Raw genomic sequence first — 19,518 nt, forward strand, 5'->3', positions numbered from 1 at the left:
TAGATGAGACCTAGGGGGAAAGCCAGGACAATGGAAATCATTCAAATAGTAAGAGTGGAATGTATTTCAGTCTAGGAAAATAAGCAGGTGGGGTGGGGACAAAGGGAGACAAGAAAAGCACACGGGAATACAATGATCACATTATGTCACTATATTTTGAGACAGACACTTCTACTTAGAACATTTGGAGTGATTGCTTATGAGCTGTAATCCCTCCTTGCAATCACATAACTGGCCAAGCTGGATTTGTTAGCCTGGAACTCCAAACTGGGAGAAGGGAGAAGGATCATAATTCAAACATGAATATAAGTGAATTGGTATTAGAACAGTCTTGAGACACAAGGTACATTTTCAAGAAAGTAGCCCACTTAAATTTTACACAAAATTCAGTACATCTTACTCAGGGAACTAAAGAGTTTTTGTGGACTTGGAATTCATTATAAACAGGAAATAACTTGTATGAGAAGAATAGTATTTAGGACTGCCACAGAAATATTTTTTCTCCTGGGAGTTGAGCTACTTTTTATAGTGACTCTGTTATTTTTAATTTTTATGCATGTATGCATCCATTCATCCAACAGTCTCAGGATCTGAAGGCACATCTGAGTTTAGCTTTGTGAAATAGGTGAGAGGATACTGTTAACAATCCCCTCTTTTACTGATGGAAGAGGTACAAGGCAGTGACAGGCCCTAGACTCTGCCTTGATTTTCTTGCTGGATCTGGTGCTAGAGCTCGGTACACTGTTCACTGGATGCTGCTCTGGGTCCTTGTCTAGCCCAAGATTGTTCTGTTACCTGCCACCTGTAAAATCTATCCTATTCACAGACAGGAAGAAGTGCAAAGGATCTCTCTTTCCTTGCATGTACCCAAGTTTATGCTATCCTAGGTCTGAAAGGCATGAAAAATTTGGGACTCACTGTTCACAAAGACGGCAAACCTCAGGAAGGACAGGTAGCGTTCCCCTTCAATGGGGTTCCAGCCGACATCAGGGTACCCTTTGGCCAGGAGCATGGGGCAGCTCTGCAGGCCACAGCCTGCCAAGTAGGTCACCACCTGCCAACAAGAGTACAAAAGTAAGTGTCTAAGTTTTTTTTATGAGATAGCTGTGAGGCCTAAAAAATTCTGGGACAGAAGGGCTTTCATTTACCTAGAAGCTAGAGAGAGCCCCAAACTTTTAATAATTAGGTAAGTTGAAGTCAGAACTTCCAATTCATTGTTTCTAAATAACCAACAAGACTGATTGTCACTGTTATGTAGCAATACTTCATGAGCTCAGTTCCCTGAATTTTCCAGTTCTGGCAAGAGGGAACTGACATATTTTTTTAAAAAAGTTTTATGTATTTTGAGAGAGAGAGAAAAGAGAGAGAGAAAGAGAAGGAGAGAGCATGAATGGGGGAGAGGCAGAGAGAGAGAGAGAGAATATCCCAAGCAGGCTCCAGGCTCTGAGCTGTCAGCACAGAGCCTGACATGGGGCTTGAACCCACAAACTGTGAGATCATGACCTGAACCAAGATCAAGAGTTGGACCCTCAACACGGAGCCACCCAGGTACCCCAAAAGGGAACTACTATTTAAACATTGGCCTAACTAGGGTGCTTTTGGGGGAGATAATGGGCCCAGGTGGGCCATGTTCATTTGGCCATGGTATTTCAAGAGCAAAATATTCAGTCACTGGTTGACTCTGAGGAACTGGGGCTCCCCACTCAAGTTCTGCATTAATAACTGTTATCTCAAGGCACAAGCAAAGATGTTAAGGGCAGGGTGGTGAGTGAGGGGCCTCGGCCAGTTAAGACCTGGGATTGGTAGTGTTCTTTTCACTTCCTGGTCACTGGATCTCAGCCCTGTGATCTTGTAGACTATTTTATGACTTGCCTACTCTTTAGAAGATGTCAGGCGAAAAAACCACCTAGCAAATAGACCTTTGGTTGAAATGCAGTTGCTATTCTATTTTAGCCTTTATCATTTGATGTGTACAAGATGAAGAGGAGAATCCACTGTGCTGTAAACTCCTCAGTCAGGAATTTGTATCTTTTTCATTCCATAATCCCCAGGGCTCAGCACACAGCAGATGGCCAATCACTGTTTGTCAAATGAATCATGTATTTGCTGAGGTCATATACTCTAAGTTGTTTTGTAAGAATAATGGATCTAAGTCAAAATTCAGTAAGAAACAATCATCACACTGTTTCCTTCTTAAACCAGTGAGGGTACTATTCTGCTTGGAGTTTAGATTTGATTTGGCCTTTAAGATATAAGAAAAACATCAATAAAGGCAGGAATTTGGCAGTGTTTTCAAGGTTACAATGTAGGACATTTCACTGGCCACTGAAATAAGCACTCATGTGTGTGTGCACACACACATGGCATATGTTGGAGGGGGTTTGTTGTTCAATCTTATGGGACCTAATATCTGTTGTGATCAATGGAAAGGAAAAACTGTGGCATTTACCTGTCCTTTCCCCTCTCTCCTAGGAACCACACTTGGGTGATTTCCTGACACTGGTCCAAATAACGTCTGTGGTGCTGTGCTGAGCCACTGGAACCACTTGAAGATGGGGGAGCAGACCTCAGCATCTCCTTCACAGATTTCCCTGTCCCCATTTCTCCCCTTTCCCAGCCTCCCTGCCTCTTCTTAGCCAATCTTCCAGCATCCAGGGGAGAACTAGGGTCTTTGTCAAGGGCTGTCATTTCCAAAGCTGAGCTGCAGCTGAGGATGGGCCCTGAGAATTAAACCTTTGTGGCACTATCCTGGTGTAAGAGAACCATCAGCCACTTTCTTATCCAGGGATCAGTTACCATCTCCCCAACCGAAACACGGAGCTCTTGACTGCTGTTGTGATGTATGCGGAGCAGAGTCTGACTGAAGTCTGTCTCTCCAGAAGCAGACTAGGAATGTCCACGGCATTTGTGAAACAGTTTTCACATAATGTACTGCTGGGTGGCAAAGGATTTGAGTGTGTGTGTGTATGGGTGTGTGTGTGTGTGTGTGGTCTCTGTTCCAATCAGTTCTTCCTGCTAAAACCAGGATGTGCTTTCCAAAATACAAGTCAAGTTGTGTCACTCCTCTTCTTAAAGACTTCCAATGGTTTCCATTGGTCTTGGCTCTACAGAGAGGTCCTATAGTGTAACAGGTGAGAGCATGGGCTCTGGAGCCAGACCCTTGCGGCTCCTGGCTCTGAGACTTACAAACCCCATGACACCGATCACATCAACTAAACCTCTCTATGCCTCAGTATCCTCTCCTATAATTGGGGGCATCAACAGAAAGGCATGTTCTGAGGGTTGAGTTAATTCAGAGTGGGACCTGGCCCGCAGTGATCCTATAGGAGTATGAACTTCTATTAGTAACGGTATGGTAGCATGAACCCTTATTCCTTACGGTCTCTCTTCACCATTCACCGCTCCCCCCCCAACACCCCATGATTGGTCACACCCACCTTCCCGATTCCCAAGCACACCATGCTTTCCTCACCTCACACATTCCTGGCACACTTTTCCCAACGGTAAGGCTGATGGCTTTCTACTCCCACCTCAGCTCATCGTTTTTTTGAGTGACCTTCCTGATCCCCTGGTCAGGATTAGGAGCTCTGTTTCCATGCACTTCCAAACCCACTACTCAATGGATGACCTTTTACTTGTCCCCCTCCCCCATCACCAGACCAGTCTTCTTCATACTGTTAATCTTAGCAGCCACCCAGCCAAGGAAATGGCCCCAAGATGGAATGGGGGAAAAGATGTAGGTGAATCAGCCTCCAGTTATCACCACCAGTGGGAGCACACTTCACAATCCCAGTGTGGGAGAGCTCAGTTTTGCCTCATTTGTACAGGGATAGGACATGTGGGCGTTTTTATCCATATACAGATTATACAGTTTGTGATTGTGTTTCTTTCATTAACATGTGAACTTAAATATCTGATCTAGGTCTCTGGTAGTGTTCCATGTAGACCAATGAGGCTGAGCCTCCACATACAAAAAACACACATATGCAGATATCCATGTCTATGAAGTTGGCTATCCCTGCCCATAGGAGATGTTCTGCTCCTAATTATCATACTTCTCCTGGTTACTCACTTTCTATCACAGTTTCGTGGAGCATTGAGAGGTTCTGAAGGAGACTCAGCCTTTGGTCTGCATTTCCTTGGCTTGGCTATGCTATAAGGCAGGAGAAAGCAAGCACACTGCCTCCCCAGAGCCAGTTACCTTCTCGAGGTCTGGTTCCTCTAAGCCCAGTGCTAATTCGTTATTGTCCATCACAGAGGAAGCTGCCACATCCAGCGGGGTAGATCCCCTCATCGAAGGGGAGGCTGAGGAAGGAAGAGAGAAGGAGAGAGAAAAGGGACAGAGGCCACCCAGCACGGAGCTGAAGGTGCAGTGCACCTTTACAGCCAGGAGAGGGCAGCAAGCACACTAAACTCCCACCCACCGGTCTGAGGGGGCTGCGTGCCCAATTTAAGAACAGAATTTGTTATTCTTGTTCCCACGCTCATTATTGATTCTGAATATGGATTAAGCCTGAAAATCAGTGCACAGAATTAGCAGGGACCATGTATTTTCAAGTACTTTTCTAACATGATACCTCTTGGAGCCCTGCTGTGGTGATCACTCAAAAGGTAGCGATGCCACTTAACCAACTTACATCAAATGACTGGGCCATTTCTAGAGCCACCACCTAGAGTTTAAAAATAGCCTTAAACAGCATTAGCTCATATAGCTACATCAGGTCTCCAATGTTGTCTTTGATCTTCCTTTGGTTCTTAGGCTAGAATTCAGAAAAACTTTTTTTATAAAAGGCAGGTAGTCTGAGGCAGCATGTGATAAATTGGAAACTTGAGCTTGCAGATTTCACATGCATGTCTGAGTGGTTCTGTGTCTTTCACAAACTCAGTTAGTTTACATCCAGAGAAGTGAGTAAGGCATATGCACTGTGTTGCTTTTCTAGTGGTGGTGATGGATTTACACTGTTTATCCACAGTTGCTCTTGGCCAGTCCCCCTGAAAGCTTAGTACAGAACTGGATGGTTGGCCGACGGGACAGAGATGCAGCCTGTAGTCAGCCCTCCAAGAAGGGGTTGGGTCTCTGACCTTGGTCTCATTAGCACCTCCCTGGTCAGCGGAGTGGGCTGGGCCTGGGGGAGCCCCAGACTCTATCTCTAATTTCAGACAGCATTTCATGAACCATGAGCCGCTGGTCCCAAGGAAGACAAGGTAAAACTGTGTGAATATGCCAATACAAATCCACACCAGGGCTGGGTGGTAGCCACATCTCTACTTAGGTTGGACAGCAGAGACATTGTATCATTATTTCATTTCTTTTTAGATCAGGCAGTTTCCTTCTTATAAGTGAAAATACCTTAGCAGGTAAATAGCTTCTTTCCCTTTACCTCCTAAAATGGTCAGCAGGAGGAGTGTCATCTCCAAGCCCAAAGGTGGAAGTGATAATGCGACATACCTAGGCCAACACTGCTGTTCTCCAACAGGTAACTTAGATGCTCAAACATGGCCTTCTGATTCTGCCGGCTAATTCGACAGAAATAGCAGAGGAAGCGACAACAGCTAGCAACCATTTTTGGAAAGGCAATCTGTAGAGAGACGAAGGAAATGTCAAGGAAAACAATCTATCATGAGTCCTTTCTGAAGTCTGACTTCAAAGAGTCTTAGGGTGTGCCATCCATTGACCTCCACCTGTCAATACTGGCATGTAAGCTATGAACAGTGTGCAAAATGCATTTTGTCTTTGCTTCCAGTTTTTTCTAAGACTTATTCACAGGAGGGGCGGGGGTGGGGGGGTCACACCTGAAAGGAGGCTTCCAAAAATACTGAGAGCTAATTATAGTTCCTGAAATATCTTTCTTTCAAAGGAAAAAAGAGGTCAAACAAGACTCCCAGACACCGTCCGATGTCACATGAAATTGCATGACTCTACATCAGGCTATTGTTTCCATCCTGAAAGGGAGCGGACAGAACTCTGATGAGAAGGTCCAGAAAGGGAGATGAGTGACCCTGACAAAGAATGCCCAATATTATATCCAACCTGAGTCCTCTAGGTAAAGGCTGGTCCCCGGAGTTGTGGGAGCCTGATGAGCATTGCCCCCTCAGAATGTGAGCCTTTCCCAATCGCTTTCTTCTTCCCCAGTTACTTCTGTCCTTGATGACTGCTCTCCTATGGGCTCCCATGGCCCTTGTAATCTGATTCATGCAATTTAGCACTGAGATGCCATCTTACGTTACTGCTGATTGTACTTGGCTTCTCTCCTTAACAAAGTAATTAGCATCTCTAGAGCCAGGCCACATCTTAGTTTTGATCCAATGCTGCTCAATAAATGTTGTCTGTGTTAACCTTGCTCTGGATCCTAGAAAGCCCTTGATTTCTTCCTTTAGCGTCGTGGGGGTGGGGTGCTTTCCCAAGTAAGGGTCCGAAGCCTGCACACTACTTGTTTGCTGAGGCATGCAGACATTTGCTCAGGGCTCTTCTGGGAAGTCCGTTTTTCCAAGCGACCAGATGGAAGAGAGTGAGAAGGAACGTGAGCTTTGGCTTCTGTTCTGCCTTCGTACCCCTGAGTGTCAATACTGGTGGAACTGGTTTGGGAATCATTCATTCCTAGGGCTCTGGCACTCTTGAATTTCCAACATTTGAAAACATCCCCCATCTATCACTTTAGGACCCTATCTAACTCTGCAGACCCCACATAAGTTAGGATAAATGTTCACGGAGCTCCCCCTGACAGCAGGCTTGTTAAGGGGGACTGGTAAGGAGAGCCAACATCCTCGGGAGCTTGGCACAGAGAGGAAACACATGCACTCCTGAGGGAACTCTGCCAGGATCATTATTAAGATCCTGTTCTCCTTTAGAACAGCATTCTCCTAACAGAGCACAAAACATACCAGGATTCTAGGTGGTACCCAGAGGAATCCCGTGTCGGAAGGAGCAGGGCTACAGAGTTTGTATGGGAAGTAAACTTAGCAGGCGAACAGCCGATTAGAATGAGTGGAGAAAAGCTCTAAGCTGCAGGAGCCAGAGCTCTTACACTGGCTGGATTCCATTCAGAAGCTCTGTCCCATCCCTTGGCTGTTTCCTGGCTTTATGCACATCCTCCCTCTCCCTGGGAAGAGGAACTGAGACAGCGGACACCAGCTATTTGTCTGTGAACAAGTCACCGCGTGCACCTACCCAAGTCAACTTCCGGCCTACATTCTCCTTGTAGCGTTACCTGAGACTTCTCTGCCCCCAAGACGTTCACCATCACCTCCATCACCGTCTCGTGCATGCCAAGCACTCGCATGAGGTTGGGATGCTGGTAGAACACCTTGTTGTTCATAATGTCTCTAGGGTAAAGATTGGACAGAGTGTTCAGCACTTGCTTGTATCAGCGCTATGACAATGCAGGGATGAGAACACACAAATGCACATACACACTAGGGGGTGGGGTGATACAAGCTGAAAGTTAGTAAGAAGCTACTAGTCAGTTGGAATATAAGTAGAATGCCTTTTTTTAAGCTGATAGGAGTATTTTGTACTGTTTTACTTCTATTAAGTATTTTATTTTGAAACACTTTCTTCTAACGACATTACACAGTCCTCCTTTTGTCTTTTTGCTTGTCACAGGTCTCAGTTAGCCCGAATCACTGGATTTCTCTTCCTCCACGTGCCTAGGGCCTTCCAATTTTTTTCTTCTCTTGTCTGTATATCTATGTCTCTATGGACTTCAGTTTTCTTAATGATAGGGCTGTCCCCCTCTCTTAAAGGCAATAGTACGTTAGGTACCCGTGACATTTCTGAACCGCAGTCCTCAAAAAAACCCAATGAAATTATCAATAAGATATAAAAAATTATGTTTAGATCGGTCACTATAAATTCACCTAATAAAGCTGTAGGCAAATCAAAATACAGAGTTGGCCTGTGATGTGGCTGTGTAATCCCTGGCAGGGTGGCTTCCCTCTGCCTGTGCCCCTTCCCTGGGTCTCGCAGCCGTTGAGAGGAGACGCCACTAGGTTTCACTGCTGCTCTGTCTACTTCGAGAGTCAGGGGAGGAGCTAGTTCTACGGTTTTCTTTTGCCATAAAAGTCTCTACGTTTCTATTACATGATTCCTCCTTGAAAATGAATTTGAAAAATGAGTGCATCCCACCCACCCAACCCAACACAGGTCTCTCATCTGGACCTTGGTGATGCTCCTTTAGTTTGCTGGTTCCAGGGTGGTGGGATGGAACATCAAGCTCTTGATTTAAATCTTTTTTAATGTTTGTTTATTTTTGAAAGTGAGACAGAGTGTGAGTGGGGGAGGGGCAGAGAGAGGGAGATCCAGAGTTGGAAACAGGCTCCTGGCTCTGAGCTGTCAGCAGAGAGCCAGATGTGGGGCTTGAACTCACCAACAGTGAGATCATGACCTGAGCCGAAGTCAAATATTCAACCAACTGAGCCCCTCAGGTGTCCTAATGAGTTCTCGATTTTAATCAAGTAATATCGTGAGCTGGCCAGGTAACTTTTTTGGGCTTTGGTTTTCTCATCCCCAAAATGGAACTATACCATTAAATTAAATTAAATGAGATCTTTTTGATGTCTAAAATGCTTTCTTTTAGACAGCACAGCTTCTTTTTTGATTTTCATTTTTGATTTTTTTTTTTTAGACAGCACAGCTTCTAAGAACCATGAGCTACTGTTAGGGGGAAAGGGGTCTTGCAGAACTAACAAAACTGACTCCTTGGGTCAGTCCCAAGCAAAAGGAGGGATCCACCTGCAATACCTTAGAGGGATGTCTCAGAAGAATTCCAGTCAAATGCCCTGCTGCTCAAAACGTTTCTCTCTGTGGAGCTGAACATACCGTCCCTTCCCCTGAATTTTTTTCATTGCCTTCCTGGAGCTATTTTCTTCAGACACAAATGAAAGAAGTGATTTTCTCTAAGACTCCTCCTCCCTGCTTCTGGCAATGTTCCTTCACCTGGAGGGCACAGTCAGCTCGCTCAGGTTACAAAAGGGGACCGAGACATTGAGAATGTTATCCCATGAGAAGTGAGATTGGGATGGCAGCACATGGGGATTTTATACAGTTTGATTCCAGGACATAGGTAGAGCAAGGTAACCCAGCTTTTCCTCTTGAATCTCTTCAGAGAGACATGCACTGAAGTGTCAATGACCTACCCCAGCCCATTGATCATAAGCAGCTCCTCTTCCTTGCCCATCCTGACACTGAGGAGGCAGCGGATCTGGCCCAGGGCAGCCAGCAGGTTGATGGTATCGCTCACGGAGGCCTGACTGATGGTGTAGGTCTTCCGTAGTGCTTGCAGCAACTCCCCGATGCTGTCATACTGCCTCCGGAGGAGGTTGAACATCATCCGGACCAACTCGGCGTCCTGGATCTGGTCCTCCTGGGCCCAGCGGATCATGGTCTGTGAGATGAGCTCCTTCAAGGTTGCTACAGGGACAACGAGGGAGGACCAGTACTGTGGCCATCATGGCTCCGGGAGAGCTGTGTAGCTCAGTCACTCCATTTAACAATGAGACAACATCAGGGGTCAAGGTTAAAACATTCTTTTTCTAAGGGTGGAACATGACATGTGGAGAAATGAAATATATCATCAAAAGACAAATATGTGAGCCATACTACAAGAACAAGTTACCTCCATTTTGAATTGAGGGTGCTAGAAATTTTAATTAAATGAAATTTGAATCAATATTGGAAATAAAAGACTCATTGTCCTTGTTTTTGGAATACTCAACAAATCAGTTCCTTATATTTTCATTTTGATTTTATAAAAAAAACAATTTTTATCTTTATTTTATAATGCATTATAAGAAATACTAAAATGTGCAAGTGCCATGGGATAAAGTTGTGGGAGTGGGGTGGGGCAAAGGCATGAGAAGATGACACTGGTCACCGCCTCTTTAGAGTAAAGCAATATTGGAGCACCTGGGTGGCTCAGTCAGTTGGGCATCCGACTTCGGCTCAGGTCATGATCTCATGGTTCATGGGTTCGAGCCCCGTGTCGGGCTCTGTGCTGACAGCTAGCTCAGAGCCTGGAGCCTGTTTCTGATTCTGTGTCTCCCTCTCTCTCTGACCCTCCCCTGCTCACACACATACACACACACTCTCTCTCTCTCTCTAAGAAATAAATAGAACATTAAAAAAAAAAGAGTAAAGCGATACTTAGCACTGGATTTTCTCTACCATGAATACTATTCTCCAAGCACTTTAAATATACCACATACCAAAAACTGAATAAGCCATGCCATTGATTCTAGAACTCTAGGAGATATTTTGGGTGACATACACATAGACCTACGTTAGGATATGGAGAGAAGTAGAGGAAGAATGTTCTGTTAGGTCTGAAGACTTTGACTTGGATATCTGGCTATCACCCCCTTGAAGTGACCGTGTTGCCCTGGATCTGAGGCAGGGAGTCAGCTAACAAGGCATCATGACTACATTCAGAAGCATCAGGAGAAAGGCCAGCATGGCTTTGAATTCAGAAGCTCACACTAGTTACACAGAAACACCACTGACTGCACAGGTAAAGGAGAAGTCACTGAAGTGGGATTTGAACCAACTATGGGACCTTCAGTGGTAACTGAGTGGATCCTGAAAAGTGCTGGCTGGCACTGTGCAGGAGCATGGTCAGCAGGGAGATGTAGGGACACCTGCATGGCTCAGCCGGTTAAGGGTCTGACGCTTCATTTCAGCTCAGGTCACAATCTCACGGTTCATGGGTCTGAGCCCCGTGTCAGGCTCTGTGCTGACAGCATGGAACCTTTTTGGGGTTCTCTCTCCTCCCTCCCTCTCTCAAAATAATTAAATAACTTAAAAAAAAAGGGAAAAGCAGATCTGAAGTGGAGGACAAAGTAAAAGAGGGCCTCCCCCTCCCCATGTCTCTCTCTCTCTCTCTCTCTCACACACACACACACACACACACACACACACACACACACACACACTCACACATCCAGGAAATTCCATGAGAGGGGTGAGAAATGCTGCTGTTAAATCACAATCACATCCATGTCTGGCTCTGCCTATCATAGTCCAGAAAGGTATAGATGACACCAACATCCTTCATTTGGACCTGGTGATAAAGGTAGAGCTCAGGGGACCATAAAGGTCACTCGGGCCATCAGTAGAGGAACTGGGAACTCAGAGAGGTGCCTTCAGTAGCCTGTGCCACCTCTAATAGTCGAGGTTCCTACCTCCATGTCATTATATATGGCAGATGTCTGCTCTACATACAGTCTTGGCTCATCATAAGGATATAAAAATAGAACTTGGTTACCAAAGCTTCAGAAGAGATCGAGATGTAAAGGATGAATTTAACTTACTGCTGGGTCTATCAACCCTGTGGGTGTTTTAGGTTCAGACGGGAGACAGGCTGCAAAACTTAAAAAAGGATACCCAGAGCAGAGAGAAGCAAAGTTAAAAGATGTTCCTAAGAGAGCTCACTAGGCAGGGATTGCTGACTAATATCTGTTAGGTTAGGTAATATCTCTATCCTCTGGGGAAAAGTAAGTTATTTATGGGCCAGGCTGGGTTTGTGTCAGGAACTTGTTTCCTCACTGGCCAAATATAAAAGTTCCTGTTTCTTCTAGGTAACAGCCACAGATGCTTCTGGATGCCTTAGGAGTTTTGCTAGTCCTGTACGTACAATTCCCACTTAAGCCTATATTGCGATCTGAAAGAATCATGGTTTTCTCTCCACTAATAACCAAATCCTCTGCTGGGATAATACACATTACAGTCCCGGCCACACACAAAAAGCAACAACCAGAAATGTTAATCAGCTCAAGGACCATCCTCTTCTCAACAGAGAAGGTTACAGAATCATAAGGAAACCAAATAAGTATTAGTCTTCCCTTGACCTGGCTTTCAGATTCGGTCAGGATTTGGATGAGCTCTTAGCCACACACTGATTTAATAATCCAAATCCATGTTTATAGAGAAGGGAACATTCACAGCCAAATACCTCTTTAGGGGGCAAATGAGAAAGGAGATGGCCCTTTACCTCAAAGAGTGGAGCAGGAAGCACCCCACGGGTTCTCTGTCCAGGCCAGCCTTCCAGTATGTATGAGAGAATGGGATAAGCCAGTATGTGTGTGACCAAGTGGAAGCTCAGTTAAAATACAAAAAAAGTAAATAAATTAAAAAAAAACCACAAGAAATAACAAAAAAACAAAACAAAAACATGGCCCCAAGACCCTGACAGAAAAAGATTCACCATCATGTTACTGATGGACAGATGTCAGTTAGTGGAATCATGGCATTTAAGGCCATTTTTGTAGGACAGGGTTTCAAACTGTGAGACTGAGGTCTGGGAAGGGAGAGAAAGAGTAACTCCAAGAAGAAAGAAAACTTGGGAGAGGTGGCAGGGAGGGAAATATCCCCAAGGGCCCTCGAAGCACAACATCTTTTGTGGCCTGACATGTGCTGGAGATCTAGCACTCACCAAGCAGACCTAGGCTGAATCGATGAATTTCTAATCCTCTGAACACTTCTGGGACTGAGAACATGGAGTTCACACCCCTGGCAGTGATGCTACTGAAAATTCCTCAGATTTTAATTAGCTCCCACCAACTAGCTGCAGAGTAGCATACATGTACCAGGGTCCAGAAGTTAAAAAGAATACGCTTTCTAGAACATGGTAGGCTTTCCATATACAGCTGAGAATTAAAATAACTAATGCATATAACCATGTCTGGCACATACTGTGAGCTTAATAAAGGTTAACTATTCTGCTATCTGTATCAGCAATCCTGGAAGTGTGGTCCACAGACCCTTAGGGATCCCAAGGCCCTTTAGGCGGTTTGGAAGGCCAGATGTATTTTCATGGTAATTGAAAGATGTTATGTTCCTTAGCGGAAATCAAGGCAATAGTACCAAACACCAGCCTTCACCAACATTATCTCCAGAAAGATGGCCAGTTTCACATAGGAGTGTCCTATGTGATGTAAAAAAATTTATATTTTATTAGTAACGAATTCAGTGTATGTCTTTCCAGTCTCCTGTGGGACAAAAAGGGAAGTATGCATATAACACATCCCCAAATGAAAGGTCAGAGGATTTCGTGAGGAGAAACACTTGTGTGGTGGTTTGAGTTGTGAGCTCAACTGGCTGCTCGTTTCATGGAATGCTATTTTTAATGAAAAGAGTGGCAGACAAACTAGGCTTGTTCATCAACTTGGGTGAATGACAGACACGTTCTTACAAATGAAGGAAGCAAGCTCGTCACTTCAAGGAAAACAACGGATGGTATCTGTTGCCAATAATGTAATTTGAGCTTTCAAGAGAAAGCTAGAATTTTAGAAAATGTTTATCTGCCACAGTGAGTGTGACAGCCTTTAAAGGCTTTCTGATTACATTGTTGATGTTAACAAATGTGATTTCTAAAATATTTTATAATGAAGTATGTCAACATTTGGAAGTTCTGCCTAACTTGGTGAGGCAATAATTTCCCAATGACCAAACTATGATGTTATAAAAACATTCCAGGGTAGGGGCGCCTGGGTGGCTCAGTCGGTTAAGCCTCCGACTTCAGCTCATGATCTCACAGCTTGTGGGTTCGAGCCCCGCGTCTGCTCTGTGCGGATAGCTCGGAGCCTGGAGCCTGCTTCAGATTCTGTGTCTCCCTCTCTCTCTCTCTCTCTCTGCCCCTCCCCCACTCGCACTCTCAAAAGTGGAGAAAGTGTCTCTCGAAAATAAATAAACCTTAAAAAAAATTAAAAAAACAAAAATTCCAGGGTAAAAGATCCCTTCAACATGAAAAACACACCAATAAGTTTTTATTTAACCAAGTAAAAAGATTTCCTTAGTACGATTGCAGACTCTCCATAGCAGTGAACTTTTGAGAAGCTACTACTTGTTGAGTTTTGACATAGTATCAAAGAAGCCTATGCACAACTATCTGAAAAGGCTATTAAAATACTCTTCCCCTTTCCAGCTATGTATCTCTTTGAGGCCAGTTTTCTCTCTATTCTTTCACCAGGTACAAGAAGTCAGCTAATCTTCTATTACTAATTTTCATTAGAGATTTACAAAATGCAAAACAACGTTGCTCCTCTTCTCATTATTCTTGTTTTGTTTTGAAAAATTAAGTCATTTCTCACAGAAATATATTATTTATATAATATATAATGGGTTGTTAAAAATGTTTATTTTGAAAGAGAGAGCGAGAGAGCGAGCACACACATGCATAGGGGAGGAGCAGAGAGACAGAATCCCAAGTAGGCTCCAAGCTGTCAGCGCAGAGCCTGATGTGGGGCTCAAACTCACAGTGACATCATAACCTGAGCTGAAGTCAGCTTCTTAACTGACTGAGCCACTCAGGCACCCTCAGAGCAAAGCTTTCTGTAGGTGACAGCCCAGATTTCCAGTATTATTGAGAGTAATGTCATTGCTGAAGGGTCAGCTAATGTGGAGCAAAGAATTAAATGCCTCCCTCTCTATCCTGAACTCATTTCTCTGTGTGCCCAACTGTCCTGGCTGCAAGCAAGCCAACCAAGGCCCTGCGGCCTCGATGTGAAAGTCACCCACCCTGCTCCCTGTTCTGGAAATAATGGATCTTGAACCCAGATTGATAGAAAGAGGGAAGCACCTAGAGCCCTTCAGGCTGGCAGGGAGCTCCTTGGTAATGGAGGGCCAATGGCCAGAGTCCTTTCCAACTGCCAAGATTCAATTTTCCAAATGATTCTTTCATCCTCATTTCTCAGTGTGAGGTGTCTCACTCATCTTACTCTCACATTCAATCTCCCTGCCACCCAGAAACAAGCATGGAAGGTTTCCTAAGCTGTGGCTTTCCCAGTTCAGACCTGACCTATTGGATTATAATCGCCCAGCCTAACAGAACAGGGCTCCACCTTCACTGGAAGGAAAGCTTTACTTTCTGATCATGGTCATTACCTCAACCTAGACCCTTCTGTATAATTCAATGCTTCTCACACTTTCTGGTCTCAAGACCCCTTTTACACTCTTAAAAATTATCAAAGACCTCAAAAAACTTTAGTTTATGTTGAATATACCTATCAATATTACTGAATTAGAATTTAAAACTGCTGTCAGCATGGAGTCCACTTTAGATCCTCCCCCACTACCCCCCAATAAAAGCTTTGCTCTGGAGTCACTGTGTATCCAGGCCTCAGGATACACCTCATTTCCAAGTCCCTGCCATCCTCATTTTAGCAGCAGAGTTAACTCCAGTTGTATCAACTCCTAAATGAGCTAACTAATTGAATGGTATTTTCTGTGAAGTGCCCAACACTGTGGTAAGTGGTCTGTATGCAACTATTTGGAGACACAGTGATTACCTGCAGCCGCTTAGTTGGGGAAACTAAATACACATGTGTGAGGCATTTAATGAGAAATAATGAGCAAGATAATGGGGAAAACTGCATTGTCCAAGACATTTAGGAAACCAGACAATTCATAGAAAGGTACCATTTCTCTAGTAATACAAAAACTCCAAAGAAATTAATGAACTGATCAGGTCTTCCTCCCTTACTTTTTTTCCCCAGTGGGTCCTTCATCTAAAGCTCTTCCCATTTCTTGAAGAGGTCCACATTACACAGAGACTAAAGAAGCAGGGAACAAAGAATTCTATCATAAAGAGGGGCCCTCCCAGGGATGCATGAAGTGATCCGGTGGGAAAGATACTACCCCTTTTTTGGAATGCCATCTTCTTTCAAGAGTGGATCCATACAAGTAGTCCCTGTGGCAAATACTTGTATGTTTTTCTGGTATCAGTGGCAGAATGCTGACAAATTTGGTAGGACTTTCAAACAGCAAAGGGAGTCAATTCTTGAGATCTATTTGAACCTCTTTCATAACCACAAATATATTAAAGACAGTTGCAACGAAACATTAATTTAATTTCTGCTGCTTTTCTAAGTTCATCTTTGGAAATGGTGCCCTTTAATGGCTAAAAAGACACTGTAGTTTGCATAAGACACATGACTCCTTAGGGGAAAGACTCCAGGAGAAAGGTAAGAGTGAGGTGGGGAGGTTAACTCTACCATTTGCTGTAACGTATGGCCTCATTTTATTCCATGGTGCGCACACAGGCCTAAGTACATGTGCCTCATAACTCTACTCAGAACCTCCATTGATCTGACACTCAACCAATGGAGGTGCCCCAAGCTCATGAGGTTCTTAAACAGCTACAGTGTTCTTTTCAGAAAGAAAAAAAAAAAAGGAAAGTATAGCCACGCATTTGTTTTCTGTTGAGACATGAATCCTAGAAAACAATGTCTTAGTGAAGCTAGTCATGTGCACGTAGCTCCCTTGAGAATTATAAACGGCTTCATTTAAGAAATTATTAACATTCTAACTTGCCCCACTTTGTAATTAGTGTAATTAGGGATAGTCACACTTAGGCAATTTTATCAAATACACCGTCTAGAAACTGTATTTTAAGTATCTGTTTAGGCTAACTCAAAAATGAAATATTTCTAAGGCACTGTATTGTTTAGGGGAAACTTGATACCTGAAAGATCCTTTTTAAAAGAAAGATAGCTACTTTGCTACTTGACTTCTGGACTAGCCAGACATCACTTACAACAAAAAAGGATTTGAAGTGCCTTTAAATTTAGAGCTAGCCTTAGTACAACAGTTTGGAAGCTCAGGTATGATTTATTGTTAGGCTGTTTACTTGTCTCCACTTGTCATTCTGTAACCTACTATTGATCCTCAAACCTCAAGCCTACATTCTGTGACTCTTACAAGAAGATTCTCCAGAGTTACCCACTATATTTGGTGAAACACTTTTCTACATGATCAAATTACCAGCTTTGCAACTGTACCTATGAAGAGAAACAGATCATCTATTCTCACAGTACAGATTTAAGGTTTTAGGCTACTGAGGTCTGGAAAGAATCTTTTCATCTCTAAATTTAGATCATGGCCATCACACCCTGAAATACAGGCTTAGTATTAAGGAGGAGATGCTGGCCACTGGCAAAGCAAATCCCTGCAGCTTACAGATCCCAAACCTAAGCTTGTGTTGTATTTCTGTGAGTGTGCTCTTAAATCTGGGTCAGTTTGGAAGAAAACATCTTCCAATTATGTTGATGAGAGGGAGTAAACACAATTGCACTGTACTTAGTTTAAACTTAGAAAGCAATTCATAATGCTCATGCTTACAATGGGAAAAGAAAAATAATTATGTGCTTCTAAATTATGTACACTTATTTTTAATTTCTAGGTGACTAAAAAGTCAGCTCACGGTATGCTGTCAATGCTCTGGAGGTATTAACAGGGGTTAGATCATTTCCAAGCATAAAGAATGAGCGTATTTTGACCTCTGCTTTCTTCCTCCCTATGGTGGGCTGAAGAATGACCTCCCTAAAAATGTTCACCTCCTCATTCTCAGAACCTGTGAATATATTACCTTAGATGGCAAAGGGCAACTTGCATTTGTGATTAAATTAAGGGCCTTGAGATGGGGAGATTATCTTGAATCACTCAGGTGGGCTCAAGATAATCCCAAGGGTTCTTCTAAGGATACAGGAGGGTCAAAGTCCGAGAAGATGTAATAACAGAAGAGATCCGACAGATACCACTGCTGGAAAGGGCCACTAGTCAATGCAGGTGGCCTTTGGGATCTGACAAATGCAAGAAATGGATCTTCCTCTAGAGCTTCCAGAAGGAAAGCAATACTACTAACCCATTTTAGACTTGTGACCTCCAGAACTGTGTTATAATAAATTCATACTATGTGAAGCCATTAAGTTTATGGTAATTTGCTGCAGCAATAGAGAACTAATATTCTCCCACTGGTAGAAAGTCCTGATTGAGAATAAGTGAAGCTCTCCAAATCAGACTGGAGAGGCTCAGTGAGCAAGCTGCTACTGGAGAGCTCAGAGAAGCTGGGTCCTGAGAGATATCCAGTTCTATGTTTTTGTTTAGGAAATCAGAGTGACAGGGCTGCTGACACCTTGAGGTCTGCCTGGCTCTGGCTCAGAGCTGTATCAAACCCGAACATCAAATACAGAAAGCATCAACTGTACAACTGCTATGGCCCAACAGATAATGTACACGGAGTGCAGAGGGCATGTTCCTTAGTTCCTGTAACACAGCTATGTGGCCTCTCCTTTCCCTCTGGACATCAAGAGCTAGAACCGCCCGCATTCCAGCACTAACCACTGAGTAATGGAAGATGACCACCATCGCGGCATCATGAATATTCCTAACCACATACCAAGAATCCATTTGCTCCTTCTTCATTCTTAACAGAACCTGATTTTGTATAGCTATCCGCCTCTGACTCCTACAGTCCATGAATACTGACCCAACCCCACTCCACAGGTAGGCTCTGCTGATGTACATCAACCAGCACATTTTCTTTTCTAGGTCACACTTAATGGTTCATAAGTTGGCCTGTGACCAAGTTCTCCACTCAGAGCTGATCTCAGGATCCTTTGAATATCAGGGCAGGAGACACTGTCTTGCTTTTCCCTTGGACACCAGAGCCCATGGATGTGAGACCTAGAGTTGCAGCCACCACCTGCTGCCAGCCTGAAGGCAGAGGTAGAACATGGAACAGCTGTGGGAAGGAGCAAAGCCACGGCTTTCACTCAACCCACTGGTTGGCTCCAGCTCTACCTTCCAGGTACACCAGTGCAGGAAGTCTTTTACTGGCTACTCTACCTGAGGGGGATTTTCTGTTCTGTTTTGCTGCAAGCATCTGAAATGATAAATGTAGAGATCAAGTTCTTATGACTCACACTTTGTATATTTGCTTCAGAAGCTGGGAGGCATACCAACCTCTAAGTACTAGAATATTAAACTGAGCACTGTTTCATAGAATCTTTATCTCTCTGCCCCCATGAGGTATGGATATCATTATTCTCATTTTGTAGACAAGGAAATTGAAACATATGGAGGTTAATAAACCGGCCTAACATCACAATTAGTAAATGACAAAGCAGAGATCCAAACCTCAGCTGCTGGAATCCAAAATCATCTACTTTTCCATCTGAGAGCTTCTTACTTTCTATAGCTTCACAAAATCCGGAGAAATAGCTATCCCTATGAATGCTTTAAATTTATATTATACAGTCTAGATGCTCTTTTAAACAATGAAGTGGATTCAGAAATAAATCCTGAAACTCATAAATCTTTGGCTCTTTTTGTAGCTGACGCTGAGCTAGGAAGATTACTCCCATTCCAAGAGCCTTGATCTCTTCACCAATAAAATCAAGTTAGCAAAAGAAAGTTCATGCTGAAGGAAATGAATGTACGGCTGATGCAGCTCTGGCTGTGTTACCTTGGTCAAGTCACTTTACCTCTCTGGGTCCCTATCCACTTCTACCAAGCCACAGGTGGCTTAATACTCTAGGATTCTAGGTCCGCCTAACCTGTTGAGCTTTTGGACATGGTTGTACTAATTTATTAAAGTGACAAGTTTTACTGGTTCACTGGGTTAAAGCAATGAGCACCAAGAATTTTACCCCCACCTTTTAGTGCCCACCTACCATATAAGGATGTTACCCAGATTGCTTTTATTAATAGTTAAACTGGAGATCAAAGAAGTAAAACAAAATCTTCAA

The 19,518-nt window shown here is 43.7% G+C and overlaps 1 protein-coding gene across 1 annotated transcript in view; it reads right to left on the reverse strand.

The window, feature by feature from the left end:
* RYR3 (ryanodine receptor 3) overlaps positions 1-19,518 on the reverse strand; it is a 364,667-nt gene that overhangs the window by 145,803 nt on the left and 199,346 nt on the right. The window contains exons 39-43 of the mRNA XM_039247258.1: positions 9,136-9,409; positions 7,209-7,323; positions 5,450-5,579; positions 4,202-4,305; positions 919-1,054 (exon numbers count right to left, since the gene is read on the reverse strand). Of these exons, the coding sequence (XP_039103189.1) occupies positions 919-1,054; positions 4,202-4,305; positions 5,450-5,579; positions 7,209-7,323; positions 9,136-9,409 (759 nt within the window). The remainder of the gene's footprint in view (positions 1-918; positions 1,055-4,201; positions 4,306-5,449; positions 5,580-7,208; positions 7,324-9,135; positions 9,410-19,518) is intronic.

This window comes from Hyaena hyaena, unplaced genomic scaffold (genome assembly GCF_003009895.1).
Source record: "Hyaena hyaena isolate Hyena2069 unplaced genomic scaffold, ASM300989v1 scaffold_292, whole genome shotgun sequence".
Classification (NCBI taxonomy): domain Eukaryota; kingdom Metazoa; phylum Chordata; class Mammalia; order Carnivora; family Hyaenidae; genus Hyaena; species Hyaena hyaena.